General features: G+C 40.5%; 2 protein-coding genes across 6 annotated transcripts in view; one reads left to right on the top strand and one right to left on the bottom strand.

Moving 5' to 3' along the window:
• Positions 1–370: 370 nt before the first annotated feature.
• On the top strand, positions 371–20,054 carry MDM2 (MDM2 proto-oncogene). 3 transcript variants are annotated; one of them, XM_061639779.1, is made up of 11 exons: positions 371–622; positions 1,104–1,191; positions 2,702–2,776; positions 4,711–4,844; positions 6,493–6,542; positions 7,541–7,608; positions 7,721–7,781; positions 10,247–10,410; positions 11,801–11,956; positions 13,400–13,477; positions 15,243–20,053. In XM_061639779.1, the coding sequence occupies exons 2-11, from the start codon at positions 1,108–1,110 to the stop codon at positions 15,792–15,794; spliced, it is 1,422 nt and encodes a 473-aa protein (XP_061495763.1). In that variant the 5' UTR covers positions 371–622; positions 1,104–1,107; the 3' UTR covers positions 15,795–20,053. The 3 variants fall into 3 exon arrangements, with proteins under 3 accessions (XP_061495763.1, XP_061495764.1, XP_061495765.1); XM_061639780.1 differs by lacking the exon at positions 371–622 and adding an exon at positions 736–984; XM_061639781.1 differs by lacking the exons at positions 371–622; positions 1,104–1,191 and adding an exon at positions 1,529–1,548 and having other exon boundaries at positions 15,243–20,054.
• Positions 20,055–20,905: 851 nt separating this feature from the next.
• Positions 20,906–24,962, bottom strand: part of CPM (carboxypeptidase M) — a 64,971-nt gene continuing 60,914 nt past the window's right edge. For all 3 annotated transcript variants that reach the window (XM_061639782.1, XM_061639783.1, XM_061639784.1), the window contains one exon: positions 20,906–21,172. In XM_061639782.1, the coding sequence (XP_061495766.1) occupies positions 20,933–21,172 (240 nt within the window). In that variant the 3' untranslated portion in view covers positions 20,906–20,932. The remainder of the gene's footprint in view (positions 21,173–24,962) is intronic.

The raw sequence follows: 24,962 nt of genomic DNA, 5'->3' as shown, positions 1-24,962 counted from the left end.
TCTCTGAGATTTTGGACTGCCCTACAAATTTGTTAAAATGCAAATACAATTTGGGTTGGTCTTTCATAGTCCAATCCACTTCCTGTGTAGCTTGGAAGAATTTGGTAACATGTGCCTCTGAGCATATGGTGCGTGGTGGCATATATTCATTGGTGTAGGTTTTTTGCCTATTAGTGAATATATTTACTTATGGTGACTTTATCCCTTACAGGCTGAGTTTCTAAAGGCACTTACGAGGCGTAAACCCACTTCTGAGTAGACCTGCATAGGGTTGCATTAACACACCACGAAAAAACGATCCCCACACACTGAAACAAAAACCATGAAGACCTAGTTAGAACCACTCATTCATACGCGCGCGGGGGAAACGGCTACCCGGGGCAAGCAGGGCTGACTGGCGGCTAGGCGCCGGGGGGCGCCAAAGAGGCGCGAGTGCATAGCCACCAGGAGGAAGTAGTTTCTGCAGCTGCTAAAAAGAGAGAGGCCCTGGCTTTGTGTCGGGCCCGAAATGGCGGCAACTGGCGTGAAATTTGGCCTCGGCTGTTAGGAAGATGTTCCCTACATTGGGTTAATGGGATCCGCGAAGCGGCGTCTGCGTTGGAGGAGTGAAGCAAGAACCCAGGCAAGGGCACCTTCTGGGGCTCCTCAGGAGCGCGCGGGGAACCCGTCGCGGTTCAAAAAGGAAGGGCAACTCCTAGGAAGGACAAAAGGCGATGACTTGGTCGACCGGGGAGGGGATCAAACAGCCTCGGGCGGTGGCGGCTTGTCTCAGCCCTCCTCCTCTGCCTGACTCAGTGTCGGTGTACTGCGGAACATGCTCAGGCATGTCGGGCCGTGCTTAGGAGAGGATTAAGTCCAGACTTGCCCCTTACTAGGCAGACAGGCGACGCTATTTATATTCGGGCCGCATTTCGTTCCCAGGTGGCCCCTTTGCAGCGCTTCGTTCTCATTGTTTGTTACTTTCGAAGCGGCCGGTTAACTCGGGTGAGATGACCGGCAGGATGGGACGAGATGGGGTTTGCTTCCGCGGTCTCATGCGAAAGAGCACCTCGTCAGAATCCATAGCCCGATAATCTTTTCGGTTTTTCTTTTCATCCTAACAGGCAAATGTGCAATACTAAAATGGCCTCTAGCACCGACCAGCCCATTGCGGGCACATCTGGCAACAGCCGAACGGATCAAGAAAAGTTGGTCAGTATTCGGGGGGCGTCCGGGGACTCTGGTGGAATTGTCAACTTTCTAGGTTTGCAAATAACTGCAAGGACCATCTCAGCTTTTTTGCTTTTCTGTACGTGGTACAAGGACAGTGGATGATTGTTGAAACTGGAGAATTGTCCTGCAAAGGGCTTTTAAAGATAATTGAGGCCCATACAAATTTAATCTGCATTATTATCTATGGATTAGGGAAACTATTTCTGAGAAATAAGACTATTTCTGAGACATAAAACTGTTTCTGCTTACTACCTGGAGTTCTACCTTTATTTGTATTTCTTCAGAGCTGAATCATGGGCAGAGGCTGAGGAGCATGCCCATATGGTTTAGGAATAGGTTAGTATTCTTTCCGTTAAAGAAATGAAATTTAGTGTGTGTGTTTTGCTTACAAAAACGTAAGAAAACATTGTGTAAGCAGTTTTCTATCTCACCTGCCCATGTGTCCCACTGCTCTAGCAAATGGGTGTAAAGGCACTGATCTGACAGCTGTGTGGCTCCCATTCTCATTGGAATAATTTTTTTGCTAACAGAAGTAGTTAATATTTTAGGGTTTTTTGCTGACTTGCATTGGCCTCCTTATGGTTAGGAGCCTGCCTCCTAAATGGATAAGAGATGTGCCACAGATTATATATTTGTATGCACAAAGGATTGATTTGCATGATCCTCTCCCCTGAAAGATTGCATGAAGTGGACCTGTGTGTATAATATGGATAAAAATATGTGGCACCTATACAGCATCTTCTCTGTGAAAGGAATGGTCCAAGCACACCCATTTATCTAAAACAGGATTTTAATCTGGGGAATGGGTGAATGGGCTGCAATCTATAGTTCTGAAAGTACTTGTTTTCTTCTGTTGTTTAGATATGGGTAAAATTTCTAAGACCACATCCCCATGTGAACCACGTGTCAGCATTTTGCAGATAATTCCAGATAATTTATTACCACTTAAGACATGTTAAAAGCCTGACAGATTAAGGCTGCAATCCAATGCATGTCTACTCAGAAGTAAGATCCATAGGGTTCAGTGGAATTTACTCCCAGGTATTGGATTGCAGCCTAAATCTGTAGTTTTTGAAGTTCTTGTTACTTCTTGAATGCTGGAGGCAAAGCCTCAAAGTGGTCCTGAAAGAAATTTCTATCAGTGGCAATAATCCATGTGAAACAGTTGATGACAGTGCCTTGGGGGATCACTAAAAGAGCAAACCTAAATAAGTCAACCATGACACATCATTATGAACATAGGCATCAATTATAACGGTGCAGGTGGTGCAAAAATCCTGTGTCTCTTTATAATTATATCATAGTGCTGGGCATTTTATTGTTTCACAAAGACTATTACTATCGGTCAAGCTTTTATGTGCTGTTATTTTGAAGCTTTGCCGCTTTTGCTTCCTTTGATTTTTTTTGTCCCCCCCCCCTTTTTTCCCCCCCTCTTGCTTTTTGAACAGGAACAAAACTGTAAAGAGAGCTTGTGTTTTTATATTTTCAGGTTAAACCCAAGCCGTTGCTGTTGACACTTCTAAAGTTTGCTGGTGCACAAAAGGATACTTTTACTATGAAGGAGGTAGGTTATGATTATTGCAGTAAATATTTATTTATAAAATACTGCTTAATAGAAAAGAAATCTTTAAAGCAGTTAATATAAAATATAATCACAGAAATCAAGTTAGATTAAAATTCAACAATTAACCAAAACTGTTAAAAAGCTAAATGAAAACAGAATAAAACTATCTACCTTAGATAAAACTGAGTACTGCACAAAAAGGAAAAAAAAACATTTTAAGAGAAGTCTGGTGGCCAACCCAACTCATGTTTACACCAGGCTGAGAGGAGTTGAATGCGGCAGATCTCCAGCTGTGCTGGCTGGATTCCGGCTCCGCTGAGGCTCAGCTGAGACCGGTGAAGCCAGTGTAAGTCCCAAAAAGGGTGTGTCAGGGGAGGGGCCGAGGGGAGTGAACTTAGGTACATCCAATTCCTCTTCAGAGTGCTCCTGCAGGTCCCAATTCAGACAAAAGTTACACCAGGTAAAAAGTAAGTTTAAGAAAATATTATTTATTTATTAGATTTATATCCTGCCCTTCCTTCCAGTAGGAACCCAGGGTGCCAATGGGGAGGGCTTACTCCCTGATAGGGGTATGTGGGGGACCAGGCTTTTACTTTCTGGTCCCTGCATGCAATTCCTGGCTGAGCCAGCATTCAGCCAACCCAGAGGCTCCTGAATGGCAATTGGATGCAGCGGAACTTTATGCTGGGTTCTCTCACATCAGCACCACTTATGCCAGCTTCCCCTGAGTTTGATTGCTCTGTGAGTCCAGGAAACTTCAGCTAAACATATGTCTTCAAGAGCTGTTTAAAGTTGATTGTCTCCACCTCGGGAACCACCTGGAGGAGGGATTTCCAGAATGTGCATCTGCAAAAGCCTGCTTCCGTGTTGTCACAAGGTGATAGTTCTCTGGTTGTGAAATTACCAACAGGGTTTCTTTAGAAGATCTTAAGTCTCAGCTTGGTCAGAACAGGGGAAAGTGCTCTGCTAGAAATCTTGGTCCCAAGTTGTTTAGTTTTAAATGTCAACAACAAACCTTGTACCTGACTCTGTAGCTTATAGGCAGTCTGTGCAGATTTCGATGTGTAATGTGTGCTGCGAGTCCCACTGAGCAAGAGTAACTATAGGAAAGAAATACAGGCAAGAGTCTGTAATACTTCATTTTTCATGCACTGGAAAAAAATCCCTTTTGGACTATTATAATACTAAAATATGAGGAAGACATTTTGTTTATGGTATTCTAGGTTGCCATTTATCAACTGGCCCCAAGGCACTGGGAGAACTGGTAGTGGTTTCATCTCTGCTCTTGTATGTGAAGGCAAAGGTGAAATTTCAGGTTTGGGTGAAGTTTTATAATTTCATAATGGTCATACTTTTATGACCATTTATACATGCTCTCCTTCTGCGCACACACTCTTCCTGTCATAAAGATGGTCATTTTGCGAATCTGTAATAGCTCTGGAAATTTACACTTCTAAAATGATTCAGCTATAGCTAGCTGAATCATTTTAGAAGTGTAAATTTCCAGAGCTATTACAGATTCGCAAAATGACCATCTTTATGACAGGAAGAGTGTGTGCGCAGAAGGAGAGCATGTATAAATTCCAAGAAACACGGAAATTGGAAAGTACATATCTGTAAGCCCAGTAGATAACGTGGTGCTTTCCAGATGTTGTTGGACTCCCAGCAGCCCCAGAATGGTCAGGGATGATGGAAATTGGGTCTAGCAACAACTGGAGTACACCACATTGGGTGCCCTGGCTGTAGCTTATGCACAGTTCTGCCTGTTTATCAACATAGGCTCACCCTAAGTTCAAATTCTTGATCATGCCAGAGTTTTATGGGAAACTGGATTTTAGTTAAAATGCATGTAATGATACTGTGAGCAATCATGTAGGAAATACAATAAAAATTACATTGTTGATCTTGTATTTAAAAAGGTGTATTTATTATAGGTAATATTCTATATTGGTGAATACATTATGTCTAAACGTTTGTATGATGAAAAGCAACAACATATTGTCCACTGTGCAAACGATCTTCTGGGTGATCTCTTTGGAGTACAGAGTTTTTCTGTAAAAGAATACAGGTAAAAATATTTCTTAAAGCTTGATATTAAATGTTTAGAGCATGTTTTTGCTTGCAGCTTTGCTGGCATGTTCTTACATGCCAGGTGTGTGTGGTAGGAAACTTTAAGGGTTTTTTTTTACTGTTCTTAAGTTGTACAGAATTCAAACATTACTTCTGCAACTGACCACACTAGTTCCATATTATGTTTTGAGCCGACCCCTCCAATCCCTTTTTTTCTTTCAGAAAAAGCAAAAGTTGATGCTCTACAAGTGTCTGATTTGTGTATTGTTGAGAATCCATTGGCCTGGCTTACACATAACACTAAGCCATGGTTTGTTTAACAAATCACAAGTTGACCCACAGATGAACAAACAAACTTTCTTCAAAGTTTAGCTAGTTTTCCAGCTTCTGTTTCCTCCTACCTTTATAGCTTGGTGAGCTTCTAGGGTAGTGAGACAGACAGTGGTTAAGGATGGGTGCTGGAGTCGCACAATGCTGAGCAATAGTTAGAAGCAAATCAAAGTTCGTATGCCAATAACAAACCATGACTTCAGATTGTGATTGGTTAGCAGTAAACAAATCATAGTTAAGCTTCTGGGCAGGGCTCACACAAGGCAAAGCCATAGTTTAATAAACTATAATTTTGTGTTGTGTGTGAACCAGGCCATTGTGAGTTGCCAGGTACAGCTTTGTATTGCCTGAAATTCTCCAAGGGCTCCTTGTGAGTGTATATTGGAACTTCACTATGCACATAGTTGCGATTATTTGTGGATTTTCCTATTCATTGCCATGTTGGGGACAGTTCCATTTTCTATGTTACATGTGTTGAACAGGCCTCAGCATTACAGTAGCTTCTTTAGAACCTAGCACTAAGCCATGCTATGGCTTTTTTGTGAATGCTCTGGCTCCTGTGGAAGAGATTGCAGCCACTTTGATCTTCCCATGTTGCTTTAGCTTAGCATGTTTTGTCCAAACATGGGATTGTGGTTAAGTGCTCTTCTTCTTAACTAAGGTTTATTCTTATTGTTTGGCTTACTGTGATGTGTAAACCAGACCCATGAATGGAAGAACCCTGCTGCACCTAAAGTCCTTTGGAGAGTGCTTATCACTCCTTTGCCAACACTTGAGTAAACTGAAATAGGCTTGGATGTCCAGTTCTGCATCTTTACTCCTTGGACTAAAACCCACTTACTGTGCCTCCAAACACTAAATAATTATTGTGAGTAGTTACTTTGGTTTGGAGATCTATCTGAGTTAATGAGTTATGAATCTGGAAGTTTCTAACCTCTAATCACACAACTTCCCAAAAGGTTATATCCTATTTCTTAGTAGCTTGAACGAAAGGGTATAGGCATTAATATAGAGTAAGTGAATTGTCTTAGAATCAATCTTCGGGTGGTGTTTTGTAAAAGGCTCCTATGCCTTTACTAGCAGCCTAATGCATGTAAAATAGATAAATAATGGGAGAGGTTGCATAATTTGTGAACTGCTGTTAAGCACAGGAACAAGGCCAATCTTTTTAAAAAAGAAGGTGGCAACTTACCTTCCAGTCCTACAATTCTGACATCTTCCTGGTTTCAACATTATTTTGTTTATGGTAACTTTATAAATCGATATGGATGTTCAACTTGGGTCCTTTAACCTAAATTTCTGTATATTTTTTTAAGGCAACTATATTCAATGATTTCCAAAAACCTGGTAACAGTCAGCCAGCAAGGTAAGATAGTTTGCTGTGGATAATGATACTGCTTATCCTAGACTGGGGAAAGGACTTGGAAGGTTTTTAAAAGTTAAATTATACAGTAAGAATTTGTTAGATTTGATAGCAACTTTTTAGTGTCAACAGGAGTTGTCTCAGATGTATCTGTTGCAACCTTGGATCTCCAACTGATATCGATAGGCATTTGGGAAGTACAGGACTTGCAACATTGCAACAGTACATCCCAGGGTGTGTTCTTATCTGGAGCCTTCTGAGGCCATTACCTGGGTCTTGTCAGTGCCTGGATAGGGGACCAGCTGGGAATGACAAAGCTTTTTTAAAAAAAAAAGTTTTAAAAGATGGTTTTAATATATTTTAAAGTCTGTTTTTATGACGTTTTAAAGTGTTTTTAGTGTTTTTGTTTGCCACCCTGGGATCCTACTGGGAGGAAGGGTGGGATATAGATCTAATAGATAAATAAATGTATGCTGCCAAATGGGTTCCATGATTGAAGAAAGATGAAAAATACAGTAAATGAGAGAATCCATGTACCCTTCACCAAATTTAGCTAATTGAATTGCTAAATTCAGCTAAGGTCCCAAATGAAGTCCAGCATCTAGGTGGTCCCAAATCTCCAGAATGTAGCTCCTTGCCACCATGCAAATATTGTCACTTGTAAGTCACATGTACAAATGTATGCGTGATTCACCTGATAGCTGTGATCCCTTCTCATCCCAAAATTTCTCGACATTAGTTCCTAGTTTTGAATTTTTAAATTATGAACATAGTTCAGTATTAGTCCATGTAAATAAATACATGTAAGCTTGATTTATCTTGTATAGATTACTGAATTTCTTGTTGTTCAAATGTCTGTGAATTGCTCCCAAAGTTTTATTACTGAATTAGGATTTTGAGGAATTTATATTTATAGAACTGCAATGTATTTACTCTTAAATGTATATTTGAGCCGCCTGCTGTCCCTTTTTGGTGATTTCCAATATGTATTTCTTTTGAAGACTCTAGTAATGTTAACACATCTGTGAATCAGTCCAGGTGCCAACTAGAAAATGGAAATACTATACAGGTAATTTTAATTACACCGTACATTCCTGCATTTCTGCTCTTTGAAGTGTAACAGTAAAGTTTAAAAATATCTCTGAGGGGTTTGGCTTATTTGTTTGTTTTTCATTAAACAGGAATTGGTGGAAGAATCCAGCGAAGCCAGTACTTCTAGGAGAAGGGTACACAGTGAAACTGGTAAGTGCAGCCTTCTGTTTTATAGGCTTCAGTGCTTATAGTAGCTCAGGTATTCATAACTCAAGCCAGTGACACAGTTAAACCTCTGTGAGGAGAGTGAATTTTTGCTGCTTCAAGCATGAAGGTTGGTTTATTTATTTATTTATTAAATTTGTTAGATGCCCATCTGGCAGGGGTTATCCTGCCACTCTGGGTGACGTACTATAAAATACAAATACATTCCATAAAAAACATAAGCAGAAAAATTAATGAAGGTCTGCAGGTAAAAGCCCATCTCCACCCCCACCCCCATCACACACAGGCACTCCTTGGGAAACTCAAGGGGCCATTTGCAGGGGGGGGCTGGGCTGGTTGTTCTTGCTGCAGAGACTGGGGAGGCAGCTTAGAGGAGGAACATTTTGCCTTCTCCCAGGAGGATCCTTTCTTCACAAATTCTCCCCCGCCCCGCTCTATCAGTCCTCCCCACGAGGGGAAGCCAGGGGCATTGGCAGAGTTGAAGGGCAAATTGCAGCCAAACAGGAACATTCAGGAGAGGGAGGGGGTGTCGCCTGGGAGAGTTCCAAGGGCCAGATGGTTTCCCTGGGGTCTTGGTGGAGGTAATGAGTTTCCTGGCTCTACATCATCTTGACTTTGTGACCATGCTAGCAGGTTATTGGATAACTGTTCCTTGACTATTTTCCCTAAAGCTTCTTGCACTCCTGCTCTTATGCCTCCTTTTTTGTCTCCAGGTGAAGCTACCTCAGGAAACCTGGCCTGTGCCTTTGCCCTGCCCCTTATTTGTATGTCTCATTCCTACTCACTCTCATGTACTGGCTGATTACTTGCTATAGTTTACCATCCTTTATGAGCTGTCATATTGCTGCCTGCTTATAAATGGATATTAGTATGGGCAAATAACACTCTTGGATTCCTACTTTTTCCTAGCCTGTGTGGGAACACAATTCTTCTTTCAACTAATTTTATTAATGAAGAAACTTGTGAAAACTGAAATCTTCTATGCCACACGTGTCACTAATACTAGTTGTGTGTATTTGAGTTGTGTGCCACTTTTTTCAACCTTTTGAAATGGTGGTTTTACTATCCACAATAGTACTTCTGTGCATTAGTGTTAGCATTGTGGAAGAGATGATTATTTGAATTTCTCAAATGGGAACTGAGGTGCAAGAGCTATTTAAAGGAACCGGGCTGTTCTGGGAATATTGACCTCCAACTCGGAGATCTAAAACAATGCTATTCTATATTATGCTTTGTGATTTCAGTCTTGGAGGTTTAATATTGGTCTTTTTTTTTACTATGCCATAATATCTATGGCATGCAGTATTGTTTACGTCTCAGCTAAGTTGGATGCAGACAGTTTTCACATGCACAATATTTCTTTATTCTGGATATACTATATATGAGGTAACTTCATCTGACATCTAGGGAGCTGCTTGCTTTGTGCTGACAAAGTTCCTCATTAAAAATCAAATTGCATTAGATTACTAATTAAAATGTTTTCAATTAAAGCCAGTTTTTAAAAGATGTAAATATAAACATTGCAGAAGTGCTATGATTAATAAAGTTGCCACTATTGCTATTTCTTGTCAATTGGAGGTTTGATCATAACTCTTGCTGGATTCTTACAGTCTTAAATTACTTTAAAATATTTAAAATTATGATATTTTCTAACTTTTTAAAAGTAAGATTCCTATACATCCTTAAGCCTGCAAACCTATACTTGCATACCTGGGAGTAAGTACCATTAAGCTCAGTGACTTACGTCTGAGTAGATATGTGTAAGATTGTACTGTAAATCTGCTACACGTTACATTGGGATGCCAGTGGCTTCTGTGCAAGCTTCTTAACACCCTACTGCAGGGTTATGGAACGTCCAACCTGCAGGCCAGATTTGGCCTCCAAGGCCATTTCCCCCAAACCACACACATCTGCCCCTCATCTGATGTCATACGTGATACCAGGTGTGGGGCAGGTACAGATGCAGCCAGATTGGCTGCTCGCACAGAAAGCATGATTGAACTCCCCATGCATCAGCTGATATGCAGGGAGTTCAATCCTGCTTTGTTGTTATCTCCCCCACGCCACAGGCAAATTTTGGCAGGTGGACCAGATAACCCACAGATCAATCACCTGATGTTATGACATCAGAAGTAGACAGGTGGATGGTCCCATCCACCTTTCAAAAATTGGATTGGGGGAGATAAAGATCTGGGCCAAGAATAGTTCTCCACCCCTGCCTTAGTGTTAAGTTTTAGAAACTGCCTGGTTTATTTCCTGTCAATGCAACTTGGAGGGATGAAAATTTTGTGGTGGTAGTGATGAGAGAGAAGTCTTGGGGACGTGCATGTTTTTTGAAGGTTTGGGATCACATGGCAGAAAGAGGCAGACTGAACTAATAAGTCTAAAGTTAAAATCAGGGATTGCAAAACTTGTAGAAGCGTTTGTTAAGTGTTTGTTTTATCCTGTAGAAGAAAGTCCTTTAGAAGATATGAGTGATGAAAGACGGAGAAAACGGCATAAATCAGACAGCATTTCCCTTACATTTGATGAAAGCCTTTCATGGTGTGTGGTGGATGGTTTATATTTTGATCGAAGCAACAGCAGCAGTTCCGTAGGCTCTCCATCAAGTCCAGTAAGTAGAAATGGGCTTTCATGCAGAAAATAATTTTCTATAAGTCTCTCCCACATTTTCAGCACTCATTGTATCTTAAAATTGTACCAGCAGATGAAAAAGAGGGCTCCTGTGCATTTCATAGGTGTGTAGAAGAGAGAATTTCAGAAGGTGTAGCTTCTTGTGCAAGTTGCACCTGCTTAAATTACCTCTTCTGCATTACTGTTAAACATGGTGGTTCTCTGTCCTGTTTTTCACCTTCCTAACCACTGTACTGCTGTAGGTGGAGGACAGAACTTAGCATGTCAGAGATAAGTGATTTAAACTAGTCTTCTCTGCAATATGCCAATCCCATCTCAAAAAAATCAGGAAACATTCAGTGTCTCATGTGTATTCAGAAATGGTAAAGTCCATTAATGGTTTTTTCATGTGCTGAGCAGCTTTCGCGAATACTTGGACAAACACTGGAAACAGTTGGTGCCTGTGTTGAAATGGTCATAGTCTAAATCTTTTCCCTTTTGATAAGGTGATGAATTTCAAAGATGAAACCAAATTCTGCTGAACAGAAACAACAGCATCCAAAAGAATATAGTTTGTCTGAACTGCTAGCTTTTAAATTTTGAACTGTTTCCTCATGAAAGTAGCAGAATTGGCATTTAGATACTGAGTGTGAACAGCTGGAGCTGAATGTTCTTGGGGAGTATCTTAATCTACTGGTGCTTAATAAATTTTAAAATAGCAAGAGCTGCAAGTCACATTTTAGGATGATGTGGTTTTGCCACTATTTTTACCACTTTATTCAGAACTGTATAGTACCCTAGTCGTAGCAAATAAATGAATCTTTTAAAGCTTTAAGTCACATAGTCCCTGCAGATTGTGACACACAACCCATCATGTGGATGTCTCACTATGCCAGCCTAGAGGGCCCAATTCCCAGTAAATGAACCAATGCTTCAGTTTCGTATCTTTGGTGCAGAGGAATATGCACACACACTTTTTCTCCCACCCACTTGAGAATGGTTTTCCTGTGCTGCAAGATATCATCTAACAGCAAAACTTTTCACATGTGGTGCTACATGTTTTTTGCATGTCAGAATCAGTTTGTGTTTGGACAGCTGCTAAAACGCAAAGACGCGTATTGGGTTTGCTAATATGGTTGGAAAATATAAACTTAAGTAAATATAAGGATAGAATAATATAAATATAAGCATAGAATTTTATTATAACAGGTTAGTTCCCGTATCAACACATTTTTCCTGTTACTTCAAGCAACTCTTCTTCCCTCATTTCCATGTATATTGCATTAATGTATACAGAAATATATAGTTATCTTTGTGGACTTCAAAGCCCTTAATTTAATTACAGTTCTAGTTTCAAAGTGATGAAAAGAGCATTTCTTGATCTTTTTTAGGATCATAAAGACAGTTCGTTAAGTGAAAATTCAGACTGGCTAGACCAAGATTCAGTTTCGGATCAATTCAGTGTTGAATTTGAAGTTGAATCTATCTATTCAGAAGATTATAGCCCTAATGAAGAAGGCCATGAGCTTACAGATGAGGATGATGAGGTAGGTGTATTAAAACTAAGTGGGGGAAATCTATGAACGCTCTATTAATAGAATTTCATATGTGAACATACAGTGTTGTCATGCTGTCTAGCTATACCAGGAGTGAGGAACCTCTGGCTCTCCGGATGTTGTTGAGCTACAACCCCCATCAACCCCAGCAAGCATGGCCAATGGCCAAGGATCTTGGATTTGTAGTTCAGTACCATCTGAAGGGACAAAGGTTCTCCACCCCTGGGTTAGATGGTCTGACTGGCAGCCATTCACATCTTAAATAGAAGCTTTTTCCATGATACGCATTTAACTGGAGAAACCAGGGATTGAATCAGGACCTTCTGAATACAAAAAATGTGTTCTACCACTGTTCTGTGTACCCTCTCAAAATATGATTGATCTCTGGGTGGAAGAGCCATAGCTCAGTGGTAGAGCATCTACTTTGCATGCAGAAAGCCACAGGTTCAATCCCCAGCATCTCCAGGTAGGACTGGAAGAGACCGATCTGAAATCCTGGAAAACCGCAGCTAGTCAGTGTAAACAGTACTGAGCTGAATGGCCCAATAGGCTAACTCGGTATAAGGTCGCTTTTTATGTTTTTTCTTTCTAATTTTTTTATAACATTCATAGTTGCTAAAAGTGGTTTGGAAACATAGTTACCTGATAAGTGGTTGAAAAAGAAGGTAGCGGAGACTGATTTAATGCTGTTTAATGTCCTGACAATCTTCCATAGCAGCTATTTCTCTTCCTTCCCCCTCCAGTCTTTCCTGTCAATTGTCTTTGCCAAAAAATAGTTGCATAATTTGAAAGCGGGGTAAATGTAAGATACATGTAAAAATATGTGCCAATTTGTGCATGTGTTCTTTATGGATGCAGGCCCATAGTCCTGTTGTCACAGAATTGTCATTATTTCAAACTGGTTCCATCCAACGCAACTTCCAGGTAGGGTTGGAATCAAATGAGTAATGTTCCAATAAATATTGAAGCTGTTCATGAGTTAAGTGGTTTTAGGAGAAGGGACCATAGTGATACCTTGTAGATCAATGGTTCACAAATTTTTCTTCCCACAGACCACTTCAAAATTGAAGAGGGTCTTGGCAGACCACTTAATTATTTTTCTGCCTGTTGTAATTGTAATTCCACAGAATTCAAATTATAATACAATAGAAATGCAATTAAAATCAATATGAATATTCACTATGATGGATGTGCCATTTCCCATCTTCAGCCACAACTCAACAGACACGCCTCAGACCACCTGAACGAATCTTTCAGACCACGGTTTGAGAACCTCTGTTGTAGTGTTGGAATTAGTTACATCATACTCTCCAGTTCTTTTTGGAAGAGAGAGAAAATATTCACACAAGTACACTTTGCTTCTAGAGTTGTAACAATTTGCATTTTGTGTAAATTTAAAGAATTTATTGGAAGCTAAACATTTTCTTCCATCAGGTATATCAAGTAACTATATATGAGACTGAAGATAGTGATATCGATTCATTTGATGATGATCCTGAAATCTCACTAGCTGTAAGTAAATTCTTGGCTTGTTGAAAATTACTGCTTTTTAAAGATCTAAACGTTTTGCATATATTAAAGCAGCATCCCCTAAGCTGGTGTCTTCCACATGTTTGACTACAACTGCCTGGCCATACTGCCTGAGGCTGATGGAAGTTGTAGCCCAAGACATCTGAAGAGCACCAGTTTGCAGAAGGTTGCTATATTGAGAGCGTTATACTAGGAAATGTCAAAGAATAACAGGAAAAAAATCTAGCAACATATTAGGAATGGGTTGTGTTGGACCATAGGAGGAAGCTGTTTATTTGTTATCATTATCATTCATAGGAGACATTCCAGTAAGTTGGAAGGCCAAATTCTTTGACCAGCCAACGCTCAGGAGCCAATTAGTCATGTGACTTTCCTGCAGTAGATGCCAGCTTGATACCAAAACTTCCATTCAGTTTGACACTAAAGTTGGGAAAACTTACAAAGTTGTCCTATAGGTCTGATAAGTCTGTTTTGTTACATGTTTATAACAAAGGTATGCAGCAAAAAAAGGCATGTTCTCAGCTGCCCAGCCCAGGAGTCCCTTCCTCCCATCTTCCAGTCTGTAACAAGTCAGCCATAAACCTAGCAGGAGATCCTAAGAACAGCTATCCCTTTTTTTTTAAAAAAAAAGCAAGCTAACAACATGAGAATATACCAAATGAGCCTGGAACATGCACAAATAATGACTGCAGAATGTTTGATTAATGCTTGACATTAAATAAACACAACTCCAAGTCTCAGATTCTGTCTGATGTCTTCTGCTGATGCAAGAAATTGCCCTCTGTCACCACGACATCATTTCCCAGGTGCAAATCAGGGTGCATCCCCAGAATCTATTAGACCAATTATAGTGTCCTAGGGTTCAAGGTTAGATGGAGCATATGAGATAGTAGAGAGCACTTGCTTCTGACAAAAATGTGTCACCTCCAGTGTGACACTGTACTTCATCTTGCTTGCCAAAACCTGTTGTCCTCTGCCCCTGACCTCTTCATCAGCTAGCCTCAGGGCCTGAGCATCTGGCAGCAACTCCAGTTACCTGCTCTCTAAGTGTCTTTTTTTAATGTGAGGCTTCAATCTCTAATGGAAGAGAATGAGGAGATGCATCTAAAATACCAGTTTTACATATGCTGTTGATTCAGTAATACATATATGAAAATACCCAACCCGTGTCACTTGCCCTCCAAAACTGTTCCAGCAGCCAAAACACCGTGCTATCTTGCCAGCCCAAGATTACATAAGCCATGCTTAGGACCCTGAGAGGCCTTATAGGGTCCTCAGCTTCTGTTTAGTGCCCCTATTTTAATTTTAATTTATACTACTGTTTGGTGCAACAAGTGATTTCAGTGTGTGGGAGATGCAACTTTTTGTTCTGGAAATTGAACATCCCAGAAAACTTTTATCTAGGGGGCTGTAGGATGATGAGGGGGAACTGGTGGGCTAGATCACCACAACCAGCACTTACTTATATGAGGAGGAGGAAGACTAGGGCCATTGCACTATCCTGAGCATCAGTTCCTCTTTTCCGCCCATCCTCAGTAGTGGATGTAGTAATATCAATGGGTGATGACCAGTATCAGTCAAATTGGGAGTAAACCTATTAAAATCAGGCTTAAGAAACTCAACTCCACTAATTTTGGTGGGTCTTGGATTGATATTACCAATATTCCTTAACCTGTGTGTAAAGGACAATTGTTTTGGGGGGGATGATGAATAGAAGTTTGACTGTTTCATATCTAATTCACTAAAGGATTATTGGAAATGCTCAAAATGCAATGAAATGAACCCGCCTCTTCCACGCCATTGCCCCAGATGCTGGGCTCTTCGGGAGGACTGGCTTCCTGAGAAAAAGGCTGAAAAGTCTATAAAGGACAAACTTGAAAATGGCACGCTGCTTGATCCTGAGGAAGGTTTTGATGTTCCTGACTGTAAGAAAGGAAAGATAAATGAAGATAAAGAAGCAGAGGACACAGAACAGAGCTCAGAATCTCAGGAAAGTGAGGAATATTCTCAACCATCTACATCTAGCAGCATGTTTTGCAGCAGTCAGGAAGATAATAAAGAATACAAGAAGGAAGAAACTGATGTCAAAGAGGAAAGCACTGACTCAGATCTACCTCTTTCTAGTGTAGAACCCTGTGTCATATGCCAAACTCGACCCAAAAATGGTTGCATAGTACATGGAAAGACAGGACACCTCATGTCATGTTTCACGTGTGCAAAAAAACTGAAGAAGCGGAACAAGCCTTGTCCGATCTGCAGACAGCCAATTGAGATGATCCTGCTAACTTATTTTGGCTAGCTGGAATACAAGCAGAACTGCTTTAAGGATTCCATAGACTGATAAAATTAAAAAAATATATATTTAAAAGAAGATATATAAATGTTTACAGAAGAGTTTTTTATATCTTGAACATGGGCTTTTTCTTTCCAAAAAAGGCTTAAAATTGCACTCAAATTGATAGATTAATGGTAATGTTCTAAACATCCGATTAGCCTAAGCAGTTTAGCATAGTGATACATTATAACGTTAACAAAAGAATGGATTTAGTACTTGTGGTGAGATCTTTTTAATCCTATTCCTGTTACAAGAGTAAAATTGCAGCCCAAATCTTCTATTTCTAAAAATTGTATTCTTGATTCAGGGGAAAAAAATGAGACTTCAGCATTTTAAAAAATGAGGTATACTTGTTTTCCATTATATATTTTCAATCATACTTTAAAACAGAAGACTATTACAGCTTGCATTTGCTGAGAGATGCCCTTACTGAAAAGACAGTAGGGCAAGCTGCATGTCCAGTTACTCCCTGTTGGACAACTACAGATCTCTTAGCTGTGGTAAAGGGATCAGAAGTATACCATGGGTCTCTGAGCATTCTTTCCCCTCCGCTCTGGAATGATCTTACATTGTACTTTAACTGGCTGTTGGCTGACACAGACTAGTATGCTCTCTCAAACGGAGATAGAATATCTGGTTAGTGTTAATATCAGTGCTGACACATCCCCTAACTACGATTAAGGCAGGAGGGAGAAATCTGCTCTAGGGCTAGGCAGAGAATAACCTGTTTCCACTGTCCCTGTCTTGATGTCCATATCCCTTTTGCCAGCTCCTCAAAACTCAGAGATGCTTTCAAAGTGGTCTTTGATAGCAGGGAACAAAATACTTTCTGGATGGTGTGGAGGACAAGGGCAGCATGCAGAATCAATTGTGCCTAAAGGGGCTCTTTGGATCATAGCTGCCATGTCTCCATTTATGTGCTAAAGTTATAATGCCCTATTAAATTGAACTTAATGCTTGTTTTATGTTTTTATCTTCAAATATTGTTATGAAAACCTGGTGTTTTGTCACAGAGCAGATTTTTAAATGCATAGCCTTAATTTCAGTGATGTGAGACTTAGCATTCCATTCTTGTCAACATAATGACAAAAAAAGTTTCAGTTTATTTTATTTGAGCAAAACAAAAATATTGAAGTCCAGTACAATATTTGAATTATATATTTACAAGTGTCAAATTCTCAATAAATGTATTGGTGGTGCACTTTCTGACTATAGCTTGTTACCTACCATATTTTAATCAGGCAATCAAAACATGTTGTATTTTATGTTAAGAACATAAGAAAAGCCCTGCTGGATCAGGTCAAAGACCCACCTGGTCCGGCATTGCATTTCCACATTAGTCAACCAGATGCCTATAAGTAGCCTGCAAGCAGGACATGAGCACAGCCGTTCACTACTTTGGTTCTGTAGCTACTGTTCTCCCACAGGAATTAAGCATTATCTCTCCTCTGTTGTATCAGAGGGTCCCCAAAACACTATTAGAAAGATTTTTTTGCATGAGATCACCAAACTGGGATGTAATAATGATACTGAATTGCAGTGTCAGTCTTTTTAATACATCGCTGTTTGGAGTTGAGCAGTGATTTCTCTTCATATGTCAGATACAGGAGATTCCAGATAGATTCCTAAGGCATTCCAAACATATTTCCCATAATTTGTAAGGAAAAGGTAAGAGGATTCATTTGGGCCTCACTCTTTTCTACCCCATAAAAGTAATGGTGTGCACTCCCTGATATGGAGAAACTAAACCAACGATTCAAGGAATAGAATCTCCATCAGTGCAAACAAATTTTCACAGATAACACTTCAGTTTTCCTCACTGCATGTTTTAGTTGTGGGCGTAAAGCATGTTAGTCTCATCTTTTTTTACCCAATTATCTGGTGCATCTTTCCTGTAGAGTGGAAATCTGATTCAAAGTATGGGCAACAAAAGGGCACAGCAACAACTGAAGCCCACTTGAGCATACCCTATTGCACATAACTGTGCTCAGTGGTATTTGGTATGGGAATCTGATAACTACCAGTAAAAGTAGGTAAGCTGGCTCAGCCTCATAAGAGTAGACAATCCTCAAAATGCAAGAGTGTCCTTGTGCACATGCTCTGAAAGTGCACACATAATAATTGGATACCATATATAGCTTGCTCCAATGCAGGAGAATGCTGCTGCTTTGTGCCTTCAGCCCAATCCATTTGTTACCAAAGAAAAATAGCCCAGCAAAGACAATGCAAAAAGTAAGAAATCAATAGAGATTATTGATGGACCAACAACAGCTGAGGCTTCCATTTTCCAGGGCTGACTCTTCCAGAGTTCCTCCTTTTCCAAATACCTCCAACCATGCTTTTTCAAGAACAACTCATGCCTATGAGGTTCTGCATCTCCCTCCCTCCCAACCCCAGCTTCAATTGAGAAGACCCAGACTGTTTCTACTTCCATTTTTTCTCTCGGTGCCCGTCCCCTTCTTAAAGCTTGCTCTGCTGACTCAGTAAGTGGAGCTTCTTTTCCTTCACTTCCACCTCCCTTGTCTGTCATTCGCAGGACTTAAGGGGAAAGAGAGTGTGTGTGTGTGCAAGTTCTCTGGCATTGTTAATAGTTCTTACATTGCATGCAAGCCAAGACTGCTTTTCTGAGAACTGCCATGGGTCCTATAGCTGATGAGATTGGAGATATGTCACCATAGCTGGGAGGTAGAGAGGCAAGCAGGATTGTTATGGAAAAACTGCCTGATATGTCAAGCAATTCTCAATGGCACTCACATATATGTTGAGAATATAAGAGCTCTGCAGGATCAGACCAAAAACCATCTAGTTCAGCATCTTGTTTTCCACAATGGCCAACAATGCCTCCAGGAAGCACGAAAGCAGGACACAAACAGAATAGCCGTTCCCTGCTGTTACCGTTCAGTAACTTGACTCTATTTTCAAATGCAGTTCCAATTTAGCTATGAGATCACAATTCTGTCTGGTACTGCCAAGCCAAGTGAGTTAAATTTGACTCTAAACTCCATTCCAAAGGCAGCATGCTGCCATGGCTTGAGTGTTGGGTTTGGAAGATATTACAGTATCGGCTAATCACTGGGTAGATTTCAGCAAATTGCATAACTTAACATTCATGTTGTTGGGAAGCTACCATCATAATACAATGTATCTCAGGAGTCTCTACAGAGGTTAGTAATGATGGACTGCAATCAAGGATTGTGTTGGTGAAATTTCAAATATACCATTTGTTAGACTTTATATTGGAAGACCATCATGATAACGAATGAACTGTTAATCAAAAAAGTAGAATGTGGTAACAGTAACAGCTGCTCAAAAAGAGAACAAGCTTCTTATCTAAGTATGTACCATTCTTAGTAATTTGTGCTTGCAACAGTAATCCTTTAGTGCAAGGATGGGGAACCCATAGCACTCCAGATGTTGGATTACAACTCCCACCATCCCTAACTGCTGGCAATACTGGCTGGGGCTAATAGGAGTTGACATCCAGTTATACCACTGGTTTCCCATCCCTGCTTTTTAATATATGAAGGCATACTTACCTAGAAGTCCAGTTGAACCCTGCTGTAATGGTCATGCCAGCTTGCCAGCCTTACCCTGGCCTGCAGTTAAAATGGCTAACTCCCAAAGCCTTATGGGGAATTCTTCCCCTTGACATCTTCCTTGTTAGCTTGCTAGCAAGCAGTTAAATCTTTGATGTTCTTTCATCACTGTGGCTTGGTAATTTTTATAACACAGCTGTACCAGCTTACAGTAATTTTGCACCTTCTTATCAGTGGAAGGGGCCTGGTTCCGCCAAGGCCGTAAAACTCCTTGCTTTGTTATGGGAAACCAAGAGGAGGCGCCAGGTGCTGTGGGAACATCGTTTTTTCATCCCTTTGATGAAAATGTTAATTGGTTAATTGTCTCTGGCTGGGAGGAAATTTTCCTCCATAAGAGGAGGCTCAGAACTCTGGGTTGGTGTCCCACTTCGGAGCACTACCTTGCCTATGGTGATGTTCTGTTGTGGCTCCATTTACAACTTGACTTGCAACTCCCTGAGGGGAAGGAGGCTAGCTATTGAAAGATCCTATGCTCTTGTAAGTATAGCTAAGGCAGATAGCTTTGTTATTTTGATTTGTGCCAAGAAACTTTCCTTTACCTTTGTTATTAAACACTTTACCTGTTTGGGTGTATGGTTTTAGGATTCAATTTGCTGCTACAAATTATTTGTGTGTACCTTTTTGCTTTTTGTAACCTTTTTATGCTTTTCTTATTTTCTTTTTAATAAATTACTTTAAACCAACGTGTTTATTCCAGAGAAAGGGGTCAGTTCTTAAATTCAGTCCTTGCCATTTGACCACAACTACCGTGTAACAGAGAAATGTTTTTACCTAAGACTTCAGAAGGGGCCAGGAGTGTATCCAGACTCTGGTCCTGAGAGGCTCAGGTGTTTAAGGGGACTCTGGGGTTCCCTTTGCCCCAGAGTAGCTAACCTGTTGAAGGGTGGTGGCAGTACTACCTTGCAGGGTTGGTGTTGATGTGCACAACCTTGGCAAACCAGGATTTGCTGGGATCAATTGCCCAAGGCTGGGGATTGACTCCTAGGATAGTGAGAGCAGACGGGGAAGAACTCCCCGCTTTCACTACAGTAATTATACCACATTTAGAGGCCAGTGATTTCTGCTCAGAAGTAAGCCTACGGTGTCTAATGGGGCTTACTCCCTCGTAAGTGTGTTTAAGGTTGTAGCCTTAGAAGACTAATTGTCTTCATTAGGAGGACTTTATGCATTTTGATAGGATGTCAGTGGGTAAAGGAGAATGTTGCTTAGCCCAGTGGTAGACTCAACCTTCTTGAAAGTTTATACATCAAAGCATTTGGTTCCTAAAAGGTGATCATTGAATGACTTAATAAAAATTAGTGTAACTACTAAACAAGTTCTGTTACATTTTTGTGGAAATACTCAACACATTAGCTTCCTTTTTTCTCTATGAAACATGTACAGCATAATACAGTATAATGAAATAGCCAATACTTATTGTCAATGTCATCCAGCCCATTTCAGAGTCATATGTTTACAGACAAGTCTTGTTCCAAACACTTTCAAAAGAACATGCATAATTATTTTTTATCTGATCACTGCATAGAAGATATTAATTAAAATCAAGGAGCTAATAGCAGTACTCAGTGTAGTAGACATGCTTCTGTGATCATTTGAAGAATAAAGTGGCTTTGTAGGGCAAGAACCGGGCTCTCCTCTGGTATGTAACTCAGGGAAAATGAAGTCGTATGTGAGGGCACTGAAGTTTCCTATGCCATTTGGTATATGCATTTTCCGCAGCAATGATCTAGATCCAGGTGCTGTTGCCTAAAGACCAATAAGGGTGGGAAAAAATACATTTGCAATTTGTCAATATGTAGCTTTCTCCTTTTAGTCTCACAGCAGAATCAGAACATTTTACTTTTGCACAAACGTCTGCCTTAATGTGCTTAATGAGGGCACCTTACAATAATTTAAATTCACAACATTGTATAACAGCAGATACTTAGAAGGCAAAAGCCTGCTAGAATAAACATGACAGCCAAAGGGGAGACCATCCATACTCCATGGGGCAATGTTCTACTGCATTTTTAATGGCTTGTACTGCTTTTTTTTGTAATATTGTGCTGTACACGAATAGATTGCTAGATACATATCTTAAACTGTACAGAAATGGTCTTAAATAATAAGTTCTATAATATTGGTCCAGCTGCTAAGACCACCCTATCCCTTGCCTATGTCTACACTCTTGGTGAAACACAAGAAGAACCTCTCTTTCTGATCTTAGAGAGGATAGTACGGGAGGAGGTGATCTCTCAGTTATCCTGGACCCACATCATTTAGGGCTTCAAAGCTAATCACCAACACTTTGAATTATGCCTGGAAGCAAAATGACAACCACGGCAGCTGCTGTGAGACTTATGAAGCTGCCTTTTTCTGAACTGGATCTTCTATCCACAAAATCTAACAATAACTCTCCAAGGTCTTGGGCAGGGAGCTTCCTCAGACCTGCTCCCTGAGAGACTAGAGACTGAGGCTAAGATATTGTGGCAACACTATGTGAAGTGCCCATTTGTTATCCCAAGATCCAAAGCAACTCAATACAGAGTGTAAAATCAAGAATGCACTGTGTGTGTATACACACAAGATTGAGGAAAATTTCTGAAACAGACAATTATGGATGAAGAACACAGCATAGTGTATATGACTTGGCATGCTGCTATTCAGAGGGGTTTTTTTAATTAAAGTTGGCCTCGCTGGACTTCATAGAATCATAGAATAATAGGGTTGGAAGGGGTATATAAGGCCATCAAGTCCAACCCCCTGCTCAATGCAAGAATCCAAATGAAAACATTCCTGACAGTGTCAGAGAGCCCACTACCTCTCTAGGTAAATGGTTCCATTGTCTTATGGCTCTAACAGTTAGGAAATTTTTCCTGATGTCCAGTCGAAATCTGGCTTCCTGCAACTTGAGCCCATTATTCAGTGCCCTGGGATGATCAAGAAGAGATCCTGGCCCTCCTCTGTGCGGCAACCTTTCATGTACTTGAAGAGTGCTATCTCTCCCCTCAGTCTTCCCTTCTCCAGTCTAAACGCATCCAGTTCTTTCAGTCTCTCCTCATAGGGCTTTGTTTCCAGTCCCCTGATCATCCTTGTTGCCCTCTTGTGAACCTGTTCCAGTTTGTCTGCATTCTTCTTGAAGTGTGGAGACCAGAACTGGATGCAGTACTCAAGACGAGGCCTAACCACTGCTGAATAGAGGAGAACTAATACTTCACGTGATTTGGAAACTGTACATCTATTAATGCAGCCTAAAGTAGCATTTGCCTTTTTTACAGCCACATCACACTGTTTGCTCATATTCAGCTTCTGATTAACCACAATTCCAAGATCCTTCTCACATGTCATATTGCTGAGCCAAGTATCCCCCATCCTATAACTGTGCATTTGGTTTCTTTTTCCTAGGTGTAGAACTTTGCATTTAACCCTGTTGACTTTCTGTTGTTTTCAGCCAATGCTCTAGCCTATCAAGGTCCCTTTGAATTTTGTTTCTGTCTTCCATGATATTGGCTGTACTCCCCAATTTTGTATCATCTGCAAATTTGATAAGCATGCTCTGTACCTCCTCACCCAAGTTGTAAAAAATGTTGAAGAGCACTGGGCCCAGGACCGAGCCCTGTGGTAACCCACTCATTACTTCTGCCCAGTTTGAGAAGGAACCATTGATAAGCACTCTTTGAGTACAATTCTGGAGCCAACTGTGAATCCACCTGATAGTTGTTCCATCCAGCTAGCTTGCTAATAAGAATATCATGGGGCACTGGTTCATTTTATGAAGAGTTACCACTGAAGAAGTTATGTAGGCCTGTATTTTGTGTAAATTCTGACTCTTATTCCCCTGCACCAATAAGGGCACTGGTAGGCTAATCCTATAAAGTACCGTTAGCCACTGCAGCTTCAGCCATTTATTACTGCGTTAATGGAACATTCTAAGCTGTGACAGAGGTGGGGAGTTTTATCCCAGTGATTTGCCAGTGAAGTATTGGGTATAAGAATGGAGACCTTTCAGCCTAGTCCTGGGGTTGCTATGACAACAAGGCCTTTTCAAGTTCAGTTTATATTTATAGATAGAACTTATTTCAGGTAGCAATGGATTAACTTCCAGGTTGCAACCTATTAAAGAACTAAGGTTCAAATCAGATACTCATTTACCCGGGAGTAAGTGCCATTAAACTCAGTTGGACTTCTGAGTAGAAATATAGGATTGAACTGTGTATCTTCAATAGATAACACAATATAACAGAGGCCATATGCTATCTGTCCTATTACACTGCTGAAATTAATGAGAATGTAAGCAAGAGCTTTCCCTTTGCCACCCTGGGCTCCTGCTAGGAGGAAGGGCAGAATATAACTCAAATAATAAATAAATAAATACTAAGGTCAACTTTGGAAGGATGGCATGATTTTTTTATTCGTATATTGACCTTTGGCCTCCTATAGGATGTGCACCTTAAAGTGGTGAGGTGGTTTGAGGGTGTCAAAGAAGCTGAGAACAATGCTGTCAGGAGTCTAGACCAAGAGGCTCGACTCCTGGCAGGGGCACCCAAGGCAGAATGGTCAAAGCTGAGACATCAGACTAAGATGCATCCAAACTCAGAGGAAGGCAATGGTAAACCACCTCTGAATATCTTACCACGAAAACTCTATGAACAGAGTATCCAAAATGCATGAGATACTGATGGAAGATGAGACCCCTGGTCAGATGGCACTCATCGAGCTACTGGGGAAGAACAACAGACAAGCACAAGTAGTGCTGTGACTAATGACACAGCTGGGTCAAAGCCGAAAGGAAGCCCGGAGGCTGATGTGCACAGATGCAAAAGGAGAGTCCAGAGTTGTATGACATACACAACAGAAACATGGAATGTGAGAAGCATGAACCAGGGAAAGTTAAAAATTGTCAAGCAAGAAATGGAACACATCAACATTACAATACCTGGCATGAGTGAATTAAAATGGACGGGAATGGAACATTTTCAGTCAGGCAACTACAAAATATTTTATGCAGGAAATGAGAAATTAAGAAGAAATTGGGTGGTTTTAATAGTGAGAAGTGATGTAGCAAAAGCAATTAGGAGCTACAACGCAAGGTCTGAGCGTAACCATCATCCAAGTCTATGCTCCAATGGCAAACACAGAAGAAGAGGAATTTGAGAGATTTTATACAAACGTACAGGAAGAAATTGATCACACACCAGAACAAGATATGTTCATGGGGGACTGGAATGCAAAACCAGGGAACAGAGAAGAACTAGAAATTGTGGGAATATGGGACTTAGGAGATAAAAATGAAGCAGGAGAAAGACTTATTGAATTCTGTGAAGCCAACAATTTGTTTCTTGCAAACACAGTTTTTGAGCAACTGAAGAGATTACTGTACATGTGGACATCATGAAATGGTCAACATAGGAATCAAATTGATTATATAATTGGTAGCAGAAGATGGAGAAGTTCCATATTCTCTGTGAAAACAAGACTAGGAGCAGACTGAGGTACAGATCATGAGCTGGTAATATAGAAAATCAGAGTAAAGCTAAAGAACAACAACAAAACAACT

The sequence above is a fragment of the Rhineura floridana genome, chromosome 8 (genome assembly GCF_030035675.1).
Source record: "Rhineura floridana isolate rRhiFlo1 chromosome 8, rRhiFlo1.hap2, whole genome shotgun sequence".
NCBI classification, from domain to species: domain Eukaryota; kingdom Metazoa; phylum Chordata; class Lepidosauria; order Squamata; family Rhineuridae; genus Rhineura; species Rhineura floridana.
Note: the sequence above shows the minus strand (reverse complement) of the source record. Positions and strands in the feature narration are given on the sequence as shown.

Bases quoted from the DNA above. Each gene is read 5' to 3' on its own strand.
- MDM2 (XM_061639779.1), top strand. From the start codon at position 1,108: ATGTGCAATACTAAAATGGCCTCTAGCACCGACCAGCCCATTGCGGGC. The intron at 4,845-6,492 runs GTAAAAATATTT...TATTTTTTTAAG, and splicing joins TTTTCTGTAAAAGAATACAG to GCAACTATATTCAATGATTT. The intron at 7,782-10,246 runs GTAAGTGCAGCC...TTTATCCTGTAG, and splicing joins AAGGGTACACAGTGAAACTG to AAGAAAGTCCTTTAGAAGAT.